This window comes from Anopheles darlingi, chromosome 3 (genome assembly GCF_943734745.1).
Source record: "Anopheles darlingi chromosome 3, idAnoDarlMG_H_01, whole genome shotgun sequence".
Lineage (NCBI taxonomy): Eukaryota > Metazoa > Arthropoda > Insecta > Diptera > Culicidae > Anopheles > Anopheles darlingi.
This window is the reverse complement of record NC_064875.1, coordinates 61,135,091-61,154,541: the sequence shown is the minus strand read 5'-3', so window position 1 is coordinate 61,154,541 and position 19,451 is coordinate 61,135,091. Positions and strand designations below refer to the sequence as shown.

Sequence of the window (19,451 nt, the reverse complement as noted above, 5' to 3'; positions counted from 1 at the left end):
GCCCTTGGGACGGATGTGCGATGCGGTGCTTATCGGTTAAACGATGCACTTTCTCGCTCAGTGAGCAGCAACCATGCAATACTATTCCTATTGCTCTTGCTCAATCGATCCTTCTCGCTAAGCTGATCAGTCCGTTCGATCATCGATACGACGAAGCACACACACACACACACGACCACGAAGAGAGAAAACACTTTCCATCGATGATCGGGGCACACGGGGCGTAGCAACCACCGTTGCAAATAGATCAATGAAATAGTGATCGTCCCACGATCGTACACACGACAACATGATCGATGTTGTCAGCATCATCAGTCGTGTGTGTGTGTGTGTGTCGACAGCGGCGGCGATGACTGCTGGTAGAGGAGAGTGCGCGGATGATGCACACGCACAAACCACCATGCGCATGGCGCATATCATAATTGGAGAGAAGCGAACCAGCCAGCCAGCGATCATCATGCAAACCGCATCATCCATACCGGGATGAACCGGTTCCCTTCTCGGGCGGGGACGTTGACATATCTGTTTGTGCACCGATACCATGAGCTAGCGTCGACCTTCCTCCTTTTGTGCGGGTCTCTCCATGTGGAGTGTACACTCCAGACTTCTCTAAGGGCGATCACCGTTCGTTTTGCTAAACGAAAGTGAATGAATGAACGCCAGAAGCGATGGTCACGGGCTGCGTGATAATGGACTGAGTATGCGTGTGTTGGGTGTGGCCCCAACCACAATCCAGTGCACATTCCCACTTGGCGGCGTGCACTGTACGCCCCACTCTGTATCCCGCATGCTGTAGGCACCCTTGTATCGGACATTACCACTCCCTACCAGAGAGAGAGAGATTGGGACCGGTCGGTGTACCGGTGTTGTTGGTGGGGAGGTTTATGATAATAATTAAAAACAGAATATTGCTCCTGGAGGAGCCCGAGTGTACATCGTGCGGATCGCCCGCCCAACACTAGGCCGCAGTAGTAGTAGTAGCCGGAGCCGAAATCGGAGAAAGTTGGACCGTTGGTCGGTGATCGCCTTTGGTGTTGTTGTTGTTGAGCGTCCCTCGATCGAACGATCTTCGAGCAATCGGCCAGCAATTGGAACCAATGAAGCGACGAGAGACCCCTCCCTACCTCCTCCAACAGGGGCTTGGTGGGGCTCATGTTTTCTGAAAAGGAATCAAAGCACGCTCTCTCTCCTTCTCTTTCTTCGATAAATTCCTTTGCAGCCAGCATAGCCTAGTTTTGCGCTCGCGGCACACGCAATGCCACGGAGGAGGGAGGTCGCCACCAGCTACAGTGCGCGCCGAGATCATCAACCTGTTGGTCCGCAGCGCTCACAATTCGCTCATTGGCGGCTTTCTATTACTCTGCCCCCTTTCCTCCGATTCAAATTGGCGACCGATCCCTCCTGAGAGAGAGAGCAAGAACTGAGATTGATCGCATGCGGCCACTGATTGCGTTGGGGAGAACAATAGGATCGATACATTCCTCTGCCCGATTGGTTCGTAAAATCGAAAACGTTCATCGATCGGTGGAGGAAGTTGGTGTAAGGGTGCGCCGAGAAGGGCAAAGGCTCTTCGAAGACGAAATTCAAGAAACCAGCAAACGAATCGTCTTCTACCGCCTTTGTTTGTGTGTTTTGCAAAATCTTAACGAGCTTGCCGAGCTTTGAAGACGAAAGCGATCCACGAAACCGTAACGCGCACCTGGCGCACCAGGTGTCGTTCGGGCGAGAGAAATGGCAGACATTGGGGGGGGTTCGACTTGTGAAAATGCGAACATATGATCGGTTATGCTCGAATGGTCGCCCCCGCCTCCATCTCAGACCATCATCAGACGACAACGACGACAGTTAACTGCTTAATTCGAGCCAATTTATGAGTGGCGGCGATGAACCCAATGCAAAGGGAAGATGATCACAACAGTTTATTCCCGGTTTTTATGGACAGCGGGAGTGAAAGAGCGCGCTACTTCTCGTGGTGGAGAGCATAAATTATGCATTATTTGTTGCCGTTGCTGCGGGTGCTCGGTTGGTGTGTGTTTCTCCAAAACCACACCAAACAACACACAGGTGTGGATCACAACACAGCGCGATGTTTCTCTAATGCCTGCGCACATTTGCATGATAAAGTGTCATAAACATGGCAACAACAGCATCTCCACACCAACCAACAAACAACAAACGCTGAGAAGTTCGTTAAATTTGGAATACCATGTTTTGAATCGATGTTTTTTTAACCGTTTCGAACCGGAACCCCATTTGAATTTCGGATACCGGTTGGCGAATCTGGTGACGTTGTTCCTCACAACTATGAGAAGGTGGGCTGGTTGTCCGTTATTGTTGTCGTTGTTGTGCCCCAAGCTGAGTTTGTCCTCCACCGTTCTTATTATACGTGATCGCGATTTTTTTTGTTTTCGTTCTATCACTCGCATGGTCTGTGCCTGTAGCTAGTAGCAGGTATTCTCCTAGAGCGAGATACGTAGTGAAGCGCGAATTATGCTTGACCATCACGTACGGAATTCGTGATTGAATTCACACTTCTGTACACCAACCCTACCAACCTTCTCTTCTCTTCATTGTGCCACGTGTTTCAACCTCGGGCCCTATGAATCATATCAATCGAACGCCGAAGGGTGTTTGCGCAAGCAGAGTTCGCCGAACGAATGGATCGTTAGATTTGCATGAGCGCAACCACGGCATGATCCACGACATTCCTCCTCTGGTGGATGACGGTGTAACGCGACCATCGTTCGTCGCGTTTTTCAAAACGAAACGGTCAAATATTTATAAAGAAAATGCAAACGAACCATCTCCGTCTCCTCTAAACTCTTCTTGGCCATTCGCCCTGATGAACTCCCACCTTTTTTTTTGGGCAAGAGTGAGAGGAGGATCATCAATAACCCTGAGGATTTCCCCTGCAGAGCAGGTTTCGACTTTTCACAACGCTCTACACACCTTTGCGGTTTCTCTCAATGGCCAACCAGCGTTAGCAACCGCCGTCTAAATAAACATCCTTCACCATGAAGCGAATGATGGTGGTCGAAACCCGGAGGAGAGTTGAATGAAACGGTTTTAATTGAAGCAAAACCTGCGCGAGCTGCGATGATTCTGTGATGTGTGCGCGAGGCGTTTGCTTTGAGTGTGTAAACATCGGTCAGTGGCAACGCCATCGACAAGCGCCATACACGGATCCACCACCAGCTGCTGGTTTGGCCCGCACCTATCTTCCCATTCACGGTGGTAATGGTGATGGTGGTGGTCGCTGAACTCCCGCACTAGACAGCACCAGTGCGCTAAGTAGTGAAGGCGCGAAGGCGGAAGCTTTTTTCGATAAAATCTTTCCACCTGGAGAAGTTGCTCTAGAACAGCACCGCGTGGTGCTCAGATCACGACGCTCGGTTCTTGATCGGTTCTTGATTCATAAAGTCAAATGTGTCAACCAGCCGCGACGAAGCGCATATCAAAAGGAATGCATCTCTTCTAGAAGCGTAGGTACCATGACAAGACAGGACGACAGGGTAGATCGTCGACTAATTTGGTAAAAAAACGTACACAATGACACACACACACACGTCACAATTAACCACCAGTCATTGAACAAACATTAGCGTGCCTCTGGGGTGGGGAGCATCATTCGCAAAAGGAATCCTTGTTGAAGCCGCGCAGCGATCGACTATTATCTTAATTTATTTTTCAGAAGACACACGCACGATCGCCAGTGCGGAGAAACTTGTGCAGAGAGCAGAAGAAGAATGTCATACGATCACAAATGATGTGGTGAGTGGAAAAAGGAGGATGCAAAACGACGCTCGTCGCCCAATTAACCACCAGGCAGAGATCAGTGGTAAGCAGATCGGTTATCGTCGTCATCGATGTCGAAACGTTTCATTTTCGACGATGCGCCACGAGACGCGAGCGACGATCGTCGAGTGATCATCCTCGCATTTAGCTAAAAAAAAAAAGCAGAAAGAATCCAATCAATTTGGCATGCAGAAAAGATGGTGCCGTTTTGCGCTGTGCCCGGGCCTCGGAGGGTGTTGTGTCTCGGAGAGATCGACCGATCGACCGAGGTCGACCGTTCGGGCTCACCGTCCCTTTTCGGGGCAAAACTTTCGCAACCGGTTCAGCGAACTTGAGAGCGCGCACCACAAAACACCTTGGGCGTTACCTTGGGACGCGGCTGCTGCGCCTGCTGGAGAGGAGCGAATCCGCGATCCACGAGGCGTAGGATGGATGCCACCAGATATCTCGGGGCACCTGGTGTGGTGTGTCCTGCGCGCGCGCGCCGCGGTATCGCGAAAACGGGCTCCTCTACACCAAGAGCGGATTGCGCCAGCACCATTACGTCAACCAACGGGGGAAGATAAAGGTTCGGGATGCTGCTGCTCCTTTACTACACACACACATGCACGCACGCACGCACGCAGCCCCCGTCACTACCTCTGGGAGCTATGCGCTCGCCACAAACTCGCCTGACCGGTTTCCTGATTCGGTAAGACTGGCTGGCTGGCTGGTTGGTGGTCGTGTGTGTCTGTGTGTCGAGAAGGAGAGACTTGGACCTGTAGAGAACGGTGAGCGGTCACTGGTTTCTGCGCGAGATTCTGGAAGCGATCACCTCTACAATCAAAACGGCCCAAGTTGAACTCCATGAGGTTATATACCATTCCTCAACGGAAGAACTCACTCTTCACGATCCAGTTGATGTGGGCTCAGACCAGAAACGACCATTAGTTTGGTTCCTTTTTATGAGCTCCAGGATGAAGTCATGTTACTTAAGATTGCGCATCTCGATCCAGCTTCTTTAAAGATCGTCCAGACTAACCGATCTGATATAGCATTGGTGCGATCATTATCGAAAGGTGCATTCCTACGGCGTGAGAAGCACGTGATTAATCTCGCTCGAAAGCGGAAGTGTCGCGTCTCGAAGCCGAAAGAGCGAAACAACACGCCGGACTGTCCCAGCAAGATCCCAGTGACATCGAGATTAATGGTGTCCCAATTTCATTTTGAATTTGAAAGATTAAACCACAATCGGCGGTACGAACGTATCATCAGCTTCCGTCCCGTGTACCAGAAAGAACCAGCCAATGGTAGGGTGGTGATCACGCTACTACGGGGAAGCCTCGTGCACTTCCGCGGCATCGCATCGGCTCGAAAACCATGACCTATGCACTGCTGCCACACGCTGCTCTTGTCGGCAGCATTTGGCGGCATGACCCGCAGTAGCATTGCGTAGAGGAGAACAACATCTGCTTCATCGTTGGTCCGGGCGCACAAAGACTCCGCAGCGCACGCGTCACCGCGCTATTCTTAGCAACTCTGGCACTACCGGGCACACCAGGAAAGGCACGAGATCCCCAGCAAACTGCGATCGTCGTGCGCGCCGCCAGTAAGTGTGAGGAGTGGCCCTCTCAAGGTTTGCCCCGCGTGTCTCGAGCGTGTGTGTGTCTGCGATGATCCCCGCAGTGAGTGTGTCGACTTCTCTCCCCCCAAAAAAGGGGTCGTCTTGAACGAAGGCAGAGGCAGGATGCATACAGGGTGCGAAAGCGCGCACACGCGATTTTGTTCACTTCGGGAATAACAACGACAACGACGACGACAAAGAAGAGACGCGGCAAAATCCACCACAAGGAGAAAGATCCGCCGCTGAGCCGAACGGAGTCCTTGTGGGTGTGCGGCGCGTGTCTTCGAACGCTTCACAATGAATGAAGGTTCTGGGGGGTCTGGCGGTCTGGCGGTCTGACAGCATGCGTTTGCGCGCAGTGAGTGTGCGAAGGCGCAATGCTTCTTTTATTTTTAATCCATCCCAGTGAAGACAGGAAGCTGTGGCCGCGCCAACGTCTGTTGTGGCTACGCCATGTGTTTGGCAGGACCGCGGCAGTTCCTATGTTTGAATTTGCAACAGCCCAGAGCAGCAGCAGCAGCAGCAGCTGAAGTAGACTCATTGACGATGAAGGATCGAAAGTAATGCGGGATCTTTCGCTCGACGACTTACCTTAGCTTAAGAGCGTACTCGACCTCGATGGCACTGCGATCGCGAATAAAGTTACCGAATCGCTCGAAAAAATCGATCCCCTTCTGTGTGTGCGTCGCCAGATTATCGTACTGGTCCTGTAATGGGAGGAAATGAGAGAAAAATGAATTATAATAACTGTTTTTGCATTTTCCGTCAAGCAATTGAGTGAGTTATCAGTTACATTCTGACGTCCATTAAGATGCTAGAAACCTTTCAAGTGAAACAGATATCGAGAACATTGGAAATCGGGACACGCAAATTAGCGAATGGAATATTATAAATCCGATCCAAGATGATCCCCGCCTCTTTTGAACTTCATCTTCTTATCGCCTGCCTTACTTCATTCTACCCACATTCCTGCCACATCAGCAACAAAAAACAATCTCCTCAAAAATGCCCGAGAGTTGGAGATGCTTGGGTGTGGTTTCCGTTTGAATCTGGACATCGTTGTACGTTGTTGGCACACGCTTTGGAAGAATTATGATCTGACGTCATTCCAACAGACACACACTACAGGGAAGGGGAAACGCGCGATCAAGTATATTGGGGCGCCATTCGGACGATCGCGCACGTCGCGCACGCTTTGCTTTGGCCATCAGCAAGAGGATGATCATGATTTATTCGAGTCACCCTCCCCCCCGTTTGCGGTTGACCGTTAAGGACGATGAGATGTTGTTGCACTGCTACTGTCTGTTCCTTCTCGGTCATAGCGGTCAGATTGGGGATTTAAAAATGGCGAATTATTGGAGATCAACGGTGAGAGTAGTGTGCGCATCAGAGACACTTGGTTGACGGACCACACCATGGAGTCGGACATTTCAAGTTGTTTGATTCCTTCTCCTTTGGCAGCACGGTACACTTGAAACTACGATAACCGGGGTACGGCGTAATGTGCCACGGACAACGCGGATAACGGGTCAACGAGTTGAAGCACCTTGGGGTCGCTTTAGTAGCAGCGTGTCGGACATGTTTGTGGGATGGAAACCATATTTTTCGCGTTAAACCTAACGACGGTGGGTTGAGATAACCTTGAACGAAATCCAGTCTCGTGATTAAGGGTTCTCCGCCGGTGCTCGGTCTGTGAAATCGTCCACAAATCATGGGCTCAAAGAAAGATTCAAACGAATCTTTAATTATAATGTTCAGCGCATTTCTTAGAAGGTCCCAAATTCGTAAATCATATAACATTGCGGTTTTTGGGTCGTTCTTTTGGACGAGAAGAATACAGTGAGGATACAATAAAGGTATCGAGAGAGTGTTACGTGAACTTCACGCAACAAATCCGCGCATTGTGCGCAAGTGACGGAGCATTTTAGGACCCCCGTCGTGTACGGACCTGGTGGGCGCGCGCACGATAATTGTTTAACATTGTGGCAACAGCTCATGGAGTAAACAAACAAACCAGCGCGTCCACCTCGTCGTCGTTTAGAGCGTCAACACACAGGGAATGGTCGACGCTCTGTAGAGTAGTGTAAGGCATGCATGGAAAAGACATTAGCGCACTCCGTGGTATCTTCCCCTTGTCTGTTCACCCGAAAATTCGCTTCGAAAAGCAACAACACGAACGTTTTGCTCCAAAATTCCATCATAAAATGCTAGTTTGCTTTTGTAGACGTATTATATCAGTCGATGCCCATAAATGAACTGAACACAGAGCATTGGTACGTACACAGAGAGCGAAAAGCCGGCACAACCATTAGCCTTCATCGCGCGCAGCATCTGCCAGCATGGAGTTGTGTACTCTGCTGCTGCTCGCTGATCCCGGTGGTCTCGAGAAACATAATCAAGCGCGTGTGTGTGGGGGCAGAGCAATGGACAAGGTGGAACATCCAGCCACCCATCAGCATCCCCAGATGAATCCCTCCTCCAAAAAAAAAGGCGCTCCAACAAATCGTAATTAGTCGGCAGCCAGGCCAGCAAACGCTTTAATCCCTTCAACTGGCGAGCTAGAAGGTACAAACACCACGCGGCGGCCTAATGCTCTGTGCCAGGGCATCGTCCACCCATTTTTCCCGGGTGCGCGGTTCTTCACTCCAGGAGATGATGGAAAGGAAGCAATCGTTTATTAATACCACCCAATACCTCGCGCGCTCTGTCTCTCTCTCTCTCTGGACAGACCGGCTTTTGACGCCGTCGGCCGATGACCGGCGGCCGCACCACCGCATCAGAAAGGGCAGCTGAGAATGGACCGGAGGAGATCGCTTAAACCAACGTTCTGATGCCGCCGCCGTACGGTACACACGGTCGGTAGCACACATCTGGACAGTGAGACGTGCTGCTGGTTGGGTTCCAGGAACCACATTCACAGAACAACGGTGCGCGCGCTGCCCCGGAACCGGAAGTGGCCGTTCTTGGGGTGTGTGTGGTGCGGTTTGGTTTACTTCAAATAATAACATCTTACTCATCATCTGGCAGTGCGCTGTTGTCTGTCCGCCGGCATTAGCATCGTGGTGTGTACAGCATCCAAGCCAGACGATCACCTTCAAGATAGCGTGTGTGTGTGTGTGTGCGTTTGTGTGCGATTCCGCGAATCGAATGGATTGCGCACGCCGCGTCTGAGTAATCGTTGATGGGCTGGTGGGAAAGAGTTGCGAGAGCACCAAAAAACCATACACCAGCCAGCCAGCGCCGCATATATTTCAGGTTCAGCATAATACGATGTTATCATGCTAATTAATATTATCGACACCTTCTTCGCCTGTTTGCCGAGGCTGATGCTGCTGCTGCTGCCGCTGCCGTGAACCTCTCGAATTTCCTTGCGTTGAAAACTGGGAGGGGGTGCGGGCGATCCATCTTCATTTTTTAATTTTATAGGCGTTCCGGTGCGCCCGATCCGACACAGCGATTGTGTGCCGATGAAAGCCGACGACGACGACGACGACGACGTCCCACGGATGGATCGGTTTTGGGAATTCGATATGAGAGTCAACATAGTTTTCCTGTTTTAGCCCATCCACATGTCTCGATGTCCCTTACTGCTTGACACTGAAAGACCCTGTCTTTGGCTCACCACCAAACGCCAATCGTACTACGGATCTTCCCACCGTGCGGTTCCCATTCCCCGGTTGGCCAGCATTCAGCTCTGTTGAGCTACTGCTCGCTCCCCAACCATCCCTGTCTTATACGCATCATCCAAACATAAATTTCACCTGTAAACACAAGCGGAACACCTGCATTAACCCCAGAGGCTCTCGCTGTAGTGTGCATTTGACCAACACTCGACCACCACCACCACCACCAGCATCTTACGGGTCGCGCGTCCGAGGAATCCTCCTCTTATTTTGGGGGTCTTTTCTTTGCTTGCTGGAGTGAGTTGTATGTTATTTAAATTTGTTTTACAAAACACGCATGTGCTCGGTGACACAACACCGCCACGCGGGCACGATAAAGGATGATAAAGATACCAGGGCAGGGGGAGTAGTGTCCCACGCGGCCGAAAACGACATCGAAGCGAGCATATACACATAAGCGCATATCACCGAAACGGGGGGAATGGTGGTGGTGGTCTGGAGGCTCTCGTAAGGGAATGTCGGTTTTGGGAAGCTTTCATTTTGAATTACTTTCACTGGGCGCCGGGTCGGAGGGGGGAGGGGATGCGACCAGTGCGCCGACCAGTCCAGGTTTCCAGATCAGAGTTGAGAAAGTGAGAAGTGAGGTTAGGTCAAAGTTGGAATGTCTGGGGTTTTTGGGGAGACCAGGAATAGAGGGTGCAGCAGCAGCAGCAGCAGCAGCAACGGCATATCGATTTCGCTGACCGGAAATGAAGGAGAAATGCTTTTACTGCCGTGATCTCTACTGGGCATATAAACATCATTAGGCAGTTCAAGTCTGTACGATCATGATACTCGCAACAACCAGTTGTCGGAATCTTGCACCTCGGACACCTCGAACAATTATCTAAATTGTCCTCGTAGTCAAATTACGTTTGCTATTTTTTCAGGACCGCCTTCAAATGCTTAATACTTTGACATTCATTTCAAGGAACAAAAGATTCCTTTCTCTCAAATGGAAGATTCTGCATCTGCAGAGACAAACATCTGGCAACGACCAAGGGTGTGTCATTGCACCTCGCCCGTACCGGGGTTCAAAACATTAGCTGCCTCCATTCAAGGTTATAAATATGATATTCCGGTTCGTTCCCAGACATGGCTTCTGCAATCCAGCGGCAGCGACACCGCACGCAACAGTAACCAGTTCCATTCCTTCTGATGCTCGATCGCTCTCTCACATAAGGACCGAAGGTGCCTCGCTGCTGCTGCTGCTCTTGCTGCTGGTGTGCATTGAAACCACAATATCGAAGCGCACCTCCTCCTCCTCCTTCTCCTACCTGTGCGTTTCGATGTGCGAGTTTGCGCCTTGCCGCTCTGGTCGGATGCATTTCCATTTCATGGCGTTGCACAAAACCAACAAAACCACAGCGATGGTCACTGGCGAATGGTTCTAGATGAAAATTGCGGATGGCTGTCGCACATTTGAAGTGGCTCGTCGAGTACCTCGTTTTCACAGATGGAGATGGTGGTCTCCCATAACTCGGGATGGCCATTCCATTCACGTAGAAAAAGATTTGCTGGGCGTTGTCAGCGTTGACTTCCGCATTCGCATCGAATGACCGCTAGAAGTGTACCTGCTGTATGTAGGGCCCCCGCGATCGCTCTAACGGTGGTCAGCATATTGCAATACCTACCACCAAGGTATCCCCTTTAAATCTTCGGCCACAGGAATGCACCTACGAACCGGTCCGATCGCCACCGGCGGCAGGTGGAATGCTACGAGTAGGCAAACGGGTGTGGTAAAGGGCTGGTGTTGGTAAAGACCACTTGACCAGAAGAAGCGACAGCAGGTTCTAGCCCATGCATCGGGCTTAAGGGGACCCCGCGGCGGTACAAAATGATGTGACAAGGCGACAGGCAGGCAGGCAGGCAGACAGGCAGGATGGACGTTGGTATGTCCACCGGCAGTGTGAACCCATACGAAAACCCGAAAAACGAGTTTCCTTCTTCCGCACAGGAAGATTGATATTCCCGTGGGGTGATATTCTAAGAGCAGAGCACCACACAAGGGTGCTGTGGCGACACGGAGCGTGCGACGTGCTTTATAGTGTCAGGTACAGGTTCTGTGTTTGTAAAGTGACCAGGCATGTTCCGTAGACGCATCAACACACACACACGAAATGTGATCATCGCATAGCAGGGGGGGACTCTGCGCTCTGGCGCAACTAGCCCACTTGCATCATGCTGCCGGGGTGCGGGTCGTGATGCGCTTGGCACGCCGAGATTCCTCAAAAGTTGCTATAGGTCGCCGGAGCGGTAACTGGTGTCACATTTCCTTTACATAGCGTGAGAAAAGCGGCGTTTATACTGTAGCCCTTCTACAACGAAACATTTCTACAGAGATTTAGAGTAACTGGCAGCAGCAGATCGACGCACACAATAGTTGTTGCTGGCGCTGTAACGCCACTAACGCCCTTTTGACATTAGCCAACGCCTCGAGTGTAAGCTCTCGAGTGTTTCCGATCACGCTGGAACACCCAAAGAGATCTAAACGCGTGTGACTCACGATCTTTTCTGGTTATTTGAAGCGTATTTGGAGCCTGGAGCAAACACAAGCAAGGTTCACGCTCTCGACGACGCAACTACGCAGCCACATACCAACCCCTCACGCCTGGCCGATTAGTGGATTCAAGAGTCTTGAATGAACTATTTTGTTCCCGCTTCCGAATGTAGTTGGAATGTTCACTACGGAAAACACGTCCAATAGTGTGATGTGGAGCAATGTACCGAAAGGGTAATTGCGCATCCGAAATCTGGGAACTACCGGCTTGTGCTTGGGCGTAAGGGAGGTAACCACTTGACACTCAATCACTTCCACTGACCATCGGTCGACCTGCGTCCGGACGATTGACCATGAATCACCAATCAACACTGTTTCGAGACATCAAGACAGTGAATCGTCATCTATCCCGTGCGCGTAACAGGCCGTTACACATCCTGCACTCTCTCTGGTCTGTGTGCCATCATCCGCCAACATCCGGAAAGACCGTTTGATGAGTCCGACTGAAGCGGGGAAAACTACAGTTGGATATATTTGTAGCGTCAAGTATCGAATCGATCGATTAGATAAGACTGGAGAAGAACTAGCGGCTCTCGCGGCCTTGATGCAGTGTTGGTCCATCCGTGGAAGATCTTTCCCATCAATCGATAACGGTACATACATTGGGGCTGCATCACGCCACGGATTAGCCACGGGAGCCCCCCGCACGCAACGGGATTTCTACCAATCAATCGAAGATGTTTGATTGATGAGCAGAGCCTTTTTTTTTACTGAGACAACATTTGGCACATCAAAAAAAAAACGACACACGCGCGGTACAAAGTCCGCATTCCGGGCGTGTTCCACTGGAAAACTCATAAAGATGATTGGATTTACTACGCGCTTGCGGTCATTACGCGAGTTTGGAGAGGTGTGTGTATGTGTGTACGCGTGTGTTTGGGGGGATGAGGTAAGGAACCACACACCAAACGAAGAAAAAGGTAAACAGTTCTAGCATCGTAACACGCTTTGGCGCCAACGGTTTTTAAAAGTGTTATGTTGACGATAGGAGGCAACTTTACAGTGCAAGTGGCCAGTGTAAGCCTTCCGCAAATAATTCGCTCGCGAGACACCATGCCGCGCAAGAGCAACGCCTGTCGCCGAAACAGTAGCCAAACGTGACATCCAGCCGGTAAGTGCGCGACAGGCGCGCTGCTATAGACAAACACGTGAGCTGGACAGCCAAAACATGAAAAAAAAGAAGAAAAACTCACAGGAAAAACAAACAAAGAACCGAGCAAATGTTAATTTATGAAAACGTAGACCAAACACAACACAGGCACACACCATTACGACGACTCCAACGACAACGTTGTCGAGCCCCGCCGGCGCGCACTCAAGATTGGGAAGGTGGTGACACCCTGAGCACGCACCTTCTTCTCCATCCCACTCATCCCCTTGTTGACCTTCTCCCATCTTGCACAAAGTCGGTCTAGTTGAAAATTTCAATGTCAATGCTAAGTGTGTGTGGCGTCTCTTACGACGAAAAAGAAAGAAAAAACATTTAAATACAAAAACCACCTTCTTGGCGTGGAATCATGTGGTCGTTGCCGTTTCGTTGCCAACGGTTTTCGCCTGAACGAACGAACGAACGATGGAACTGCGTATGTGGCATGCGACGATCGACAAGTCGCTGCGAATGCCAATGCGTACGAGGTCCGACGCGCAGAGAGCGAAACGGGTTTTGGTAGATCCTCTCGAAACCAGGTATTATCAGGGACAGGAGCAAGAGGAGTCCCCGTGGGGAAGGCTGCATATTAGCATAAACAGTGGGAGTCCAGCTTTGAAACAGAATAAACGGCGAACAGTGGATTCTCGACGAGAGAATAATGAGCGGATGATTGGATATTGTTTGAATCTGTTTTTCAGAATGTATTAAATTTAGACACAATATAAGAAGGAGGAATCTAGTGTATTAAAGTGATCGTGCCACAAAGCGCAAGACAACGAACCGGTTATCCTTCAGACATAGCATTGAGTAGGCAAGTTCGACTGCCCTCAACCAGACCGTAAGGTATCAAACCGTATCAAGGCTACGGTGTGGCCTAGTACGTCAAAACCGCAAACATGGCAACGCGCGCACACACGTTCTAATTACCGCTTTACAAAAATAGACCCTCGCAGTGTGACCCTCGCGTGCCAATAGCTCTCTTGCCCTCGGAGCACGTTAGAGAAACAGGTTCCACCTCCAGCGGGTCTCCATCCAAAGTTTTAATTTTGGAGCGATTCATCATACAACTCTGCCTCGTTTTTGAAAAGTCCAGGTCTGAGATGAGTCATGGAGCAGAGAAGATGTGATTGTTACAGAGCCTATCGTGTGTCTCGGAGTTGAATGACCGGCGCGCCGCAAAGTTCGTGCCAAAACGAGTATCTATGCAAAGCAAAGTAGCAAGTCTGAACGGCTTAAGTAATCGTCCGTTAGGTAGTAGCGGCTTCGGTTGCTCCCACCAGGCACCATCACACACTACCAACTGCGCGCGATTAATGACGTCGATTCCGGTCTCCCCTGGAGGCGATTCAACGCCCTCAGTCGATTTGTGCAAATGTCTAATTTTGCAACAGTCTTGGGACGTAGCTACTTAATACTGCTACCGATGCTGCTGTTGCTGCTGCTGCTGCGCTGGCTTATGCAAAACAGAAAAAGCAAAACTTGCAACACACACGCCTACAGGCGAGAGTGGAGTGCGACACGAAGCAAGAGAACGAATTCGTCTTATATAAGCGAGAGAGATCGGTTGTATCTCAAGAGTGTAAGCCGTTACTACTTCGTGGTCATCATTCGCGCTCCGGCCGAATGGTATTAACTTTATTGGATTCAGTCCAGCTGCTGTAAAAAGGCAGCGCGAATACGTCGACCTTCTGTTGGACCAAGAACGTTCCCCCAAAATCCTTGCCAAAGGTCAGGAATTCTCAGCCGCCGCCCTGGATCCGGAATTAACACATTTATTGGACATCATACGTTCTCTTCCCACCCTTGAACGTGAGCATGTGTCCCTTTAAAACCGTGGCATGCGCCACGACCATTAATCCATAAGTCATGTGCACGCTTACGAAGAGGGGTGCGATAATCAAATCATCTCCTCGCGTGGACTCATCGGGGGAAGGGCTGACCTCACGCAGAGACATTATATTATCCCCACAAACCAAGCTATCTGGACTACCCACATACGTGGCGTGGCGACAAGGAATACATTTCGGGACAAATCGGTGGGAGGCTGGCTGGCTGGTCAGTGATTATCAATTTACCGGAAGGATTAGTACCATCATCTCATGCTTATGCCCCTCGTCTTGTTCCCTTCGATAGTAACGATGCAACGTGGGAAGACTTGACCTGCTATTACATCACGCATACACGCACGCAGGCAGCAGCAGCGTCGTCACAACACGATGCACCAACAACTGCAGAAGAGGCTTTTGGGCGATGGTTTTAATTAACGGAGTACCACGCCACAACTGGGTCAAGCCGAGCGATGTGTCGCACTTCGGCAACGGCCAAGGGGGAACACAACGTAGCAACGCGATTGGAGCTGTTTTCAATTACGACCAACTGCCAGTAGTAGCAGTACAGCCAATTACGGCCAGTTTGGTGGAGGCGCGCGCGTATGGACCGTGATTGTGTAACTTGGCGGCGCGGCACGGCGCGACGTCGTGAGATTGGTGAAGAGAAATGGAATGGAGGTAGGGTATTGTTGTAGTTGGCGTGTGTAGTGGACTAACTTTTTAAAAACTAGTTCATGAAGAGAGAGTGCAAGGCAAGGCAAGTATCTGAAGAATCTCGACCAAATGGTACCAAATTATTTGATCCATTTGTCTTTCTCTCCATAATATTATTGGATATGGGTCTCCTTCCAAATAAATATTCCCAAATTGTTCTTTCAAAGGATACTCGTCTGATACACATGGCGTAGAATACCCCCTTAGTTGCATTGACTCGTATATCCTTTCTCGAATCCCGATCGAACCTTACATAATATTAGACACTTCAATCAGGTTTCCATTCTACTTTCTTCTTCATCTCTTCATGTCCATGGGCTTCATGAACTCCTGCACGATGTCAGAAGAGTGGTGGTGCATCATTCATGAGCCAGACTCGCCCAGTCCAGGACGCAGCAGTACCGAGGTAGGGGCGTTGTACGCAATACAGAAAGCAGCCCCGCTGCCGTACGTACGTAGTACACCTCCGCGAATTTCAAAACGTCCGCTGCTGCTACAAATATTGCTCCGGCAAATAGCCTACAGCAACAAACCGTCGTGCGCAGCGGAGGCGCATACGTATTCCCTACGCCACCACCAGTCACAACCACGTCGATACCTCTCTGATGACGATGCGCGGGCGTGGTTCCCTCCCCTCGTGGCATAACGGCTCGACACTGCATACGGTCGAACCGGTGTGCAAAGACCGAGGGTGAATTGAATTATAACCGACCACCACCGGCGGTACACAGCAACAACGCCCAGCCCCTGATGATGTGTGTTCGGAGCGACCGGGAATTAGCGACAAAAAGCAAACAGAGTACCCTCCCCTCGATACCGGTGATGTGTCTCGCTTTGAGCGTCCCTATGGTTATAGTGGGGCTCTAGACACCCGGCCCAAAACATCAACAACAACACCAGCGGACGGAATATTTGGATTTGGGGATGAAATCGATTTCTGCAGGACACCAACACATGGTGTGTCCCGTACCCATGTGGATAGGACTCGATTCTCGAGAGGCTGTCCTTGTGGTAGCAAAACAGACACCACCACAATATTACTTTGCGTGGACGATGATGGTTGATGAGGTTTTTATGATGCCACGACGGGGCCTTTCATGGGGGCTATCATTAGTAATGTCGAATTCCAACGAGTCGAGGCCCACGCGGTCCTCTTCCTGCAGAGCCAATTAGGATCGTCAATCGAATCCGCTGGTATATTTACGGAGTGGTGAGCAGCTGTAATCAAGTAGATCTTTCTCGCGCTGCACCGGGAGATGGGACGTGTAAATAAGGGTCGCCTTTTCTGGAGCTGGATATTCCGGTAGTACATCCGTAGGACTACCGTGAATTCGAGGGGGCAAATGAAGCAAATGGTGGTCAAGTAGGTAGCAAGAGTAACTGCAACTCGAGTGCAATGCTCTTGAATGGGTGTAAAATGTGGCTAAAAAGACCCTCGATACAATTGAGATTACACAGGATAATGATGTTTAAATACTTTTTCGGAATGCGATTAAATTGAGGGAATGTTGTAGATGCACGTTGAAGCATCTTATTGGCATTACAATTGCAAAAGCCTGTAAGGGTCATTATCGCGTAGTTACAATATTTGTAAGTTAGTTCATTTGATTTACGGACTATTCTGGCTTTAGATGATCCTGAAGATGTAGAAACCTCAAATAATAATTTAAAAACGATTTATTTCTGTACTAACACTATCGAATGATATTGAAAGGGAACCATTCCGCCGACGAACCAGATGCTGCTACACTTTCCTCCCTCCAAACAACTTGAAGCAACAAATCCGCAACAGGCGCCGTATCGCGCCATAAAACATTATTATTGCCACTAGAATGAATCTTCAATTTCCCGTCGTCTGGAACGCCAATAACGAGATGCCCGCTGCTAACGCAAGTACGATGATTCCGGTTCTGAGTCGTCGGTTTCGTGTCCCTGAACGTGTCGACGTCGCCGAGGGCCGCGTGTGCCGCATCGTAAACAAGAAGTTCAAGGATAGTGTGCAGAAAGGGAGAATCCCTAAGTGAACTGCCGGTATCAGGTCGATACAACCAACGTCCTTGCAGAGGGTAACAAAATATTGCTTTCTCGTGTCCGAGAAATGGGTTTTCCCCCCAAAAAGGGAAAAAGAAAATGGAATATTGGAAAACCTTCAGGATGTCGACGACGGCAGGCACCGTTAGTGGAAAACGCACCACGATGACTCATCCTGGGATACCCCATGGGAATCATCCTTCCAAGGATACTTCCGGGCCTTCCAAGGATACTTCCTACTCTGTAGGTGTATGTATAGGTGTGTCGCACGGGAACCACACCGACCGCTTCCCATCTCCTGAAAGCCGGGAAACGTGCCTCGACGAACGCGGAAGTGTTTGTGAACGTTGCCCCGATTGAGTGGAGGAGGCAGCGAGGCCCTTATTGCTAGAAGCGGACGACATGCGCACTGGGCACATGCATCCCAGACATTGCACAACCAGGGCTTCCGCGGCTAGGGAGAAGACGCGGAAGCTTATCACACACGAAGAGACCGCTTACTCATGCACGCAGGAAGCTGGATCATCGCCACGATGACTCACGCCTTCGCTAGAAACAAGCACAACGTGGCACTCCACCGCACGCCCGGCTATCAACGCTTCTCTGCTGCTACTTTGCATCGTTTGCGAGCCACAATCAGCTCCTTACACTGTAGGTAACACCGATTGCCACTAGGATTGCGTTTTATTGACCAATGAGCGGTAATGAGCTGACTCTTCGAAAAGTGGTCGGTGAGCTGTGTACCCAGAAAAAAATACTTCGCTAGACCAACAAGCAAATACACTTGCGCTTCGGTTTCTTGTACTTAACAGCGATTACTAAGAGTTGACTCGCTCTTTCTTATCACTCGGTGTCTTCCGGTGACGTATTCCCAAACGCTGCTGCAGTGCATAGAACATCAACTTGCAGGACGCGGCAGTCCACTCACTCTCGCGAGATCACCGAGAGCCTTACCAGTGTGATCTGGACCATTCGATGGTCTTGCGGATACGGTTGAATTGGCACTAGAAATACCCTCAAACAACGGTCATGAAGTTGTCCACTCCATTCACAAGACAATCTTCTTCATCGGATGACAAACAAGCTGCGTCCCCGAGCTGCTGCTGTCGCTGCTTCTGCTGCTGATAAGGAACGGGTACAGTACACTGTGACATCAGTCTTTATCAGTGATAACGAAAGCAAAAGACAGTAAAAAAAAAACGTAACAGTCAGTTTTGCTCGACAGTGCTCTCTTGCGGATCTTGTCACTGGCCACTATCATTAGCGCTACCCCGAGAGGGTACGTTTTTGCGCCATGTTCCAGCAAATTGTAAACAATTAAAATTCTCATCAGCTAATCAAAACCGGACCGGAGACAGTGGGGCTGCCGTGGAACCGTACATAACGACCATTACTGATATGGCCGATTTGAAGGCAACAACCGCTGAAGGGAAGAGCTAGGACAGCCTCGACAAAACTGTCTGAGATTGCGCGTTCGTTGCTGTTTCATGCTTCATGCTCGCTACTGCTGCTGCTCTGTGCCTTGATTATGAAACTCCGGTTTGTAAATGCTACACGATTCGAACCACTTAAAACAATGCGGCGAGTCGTTCGGAATCGGCCGTTGAACAACCGTTTTCGGCGCAAGGGCCCGGTTCGTAAGGGCCACGGTGCTAAACGCACCATTCATGCGTTGAACCGTACAGGGCTCGCTGTGCGTCTGATTTGGGTTTTTGGGGGCGAAAGAATCGTTCGTACCGCATCATGTTTTGTAGAGTTTGTTGGACGGACCACCGTTCTCTCCGGGTGGTTCGCGTGAGTGGAAAACGATTATAGAAAATCGTCCGCCACGCACCTGTGAAACCGGTAATCGATGGCAATGAACGGGCAGAGGAGTTGAGGAAGCCGCAGCTTCCTGAGGAAAATGGGTAAAACATGTTGGGCGAACGGGATTCGAGATTTCATCTTGTCGATGATGAATTGGTTGGAGGCCAACATATGCTCGATTAATCCAGTTTTGAGTGGCTTGAGGCTTCAACACGTACGCTAGTTTTTGGGATTTTTTTCTCTCGATAGTCAGATAAATATATTGGATCGCTTAAGAACTCTAGATATAGTAACTTTAAGA

The 19,451-nt window shown here is 50.1% G+C and overlaps 1 protein-coding gene across 6 annotated transcripts in view; it reads right to left on the bottom strand.

The window, feature by feature from the left end:
- The window catches only part of LOC125956737 (formin-binding protein 1-like), a 57,447-nt gene that overhangs the window by 10,919 nt on the left and 27,077 nt on the right, over positions 1 to 19,451 (bottom strand). For all 6 annotated transcript variants that reach the window (XM_049688910.1, XM_049688915.1, XM_049688913.1 and 3 more), the window contains exon 3: positions 5,990 to 6,105. In XM_049688910.1, coding sequence (XP_049544867.1) covers positions 5,990 to 6,105 — 116 coding nt within the window. The remainder of the gene's footprint in view (positions 1 to 5,989; positions 6,106 to 19,451) is intronic.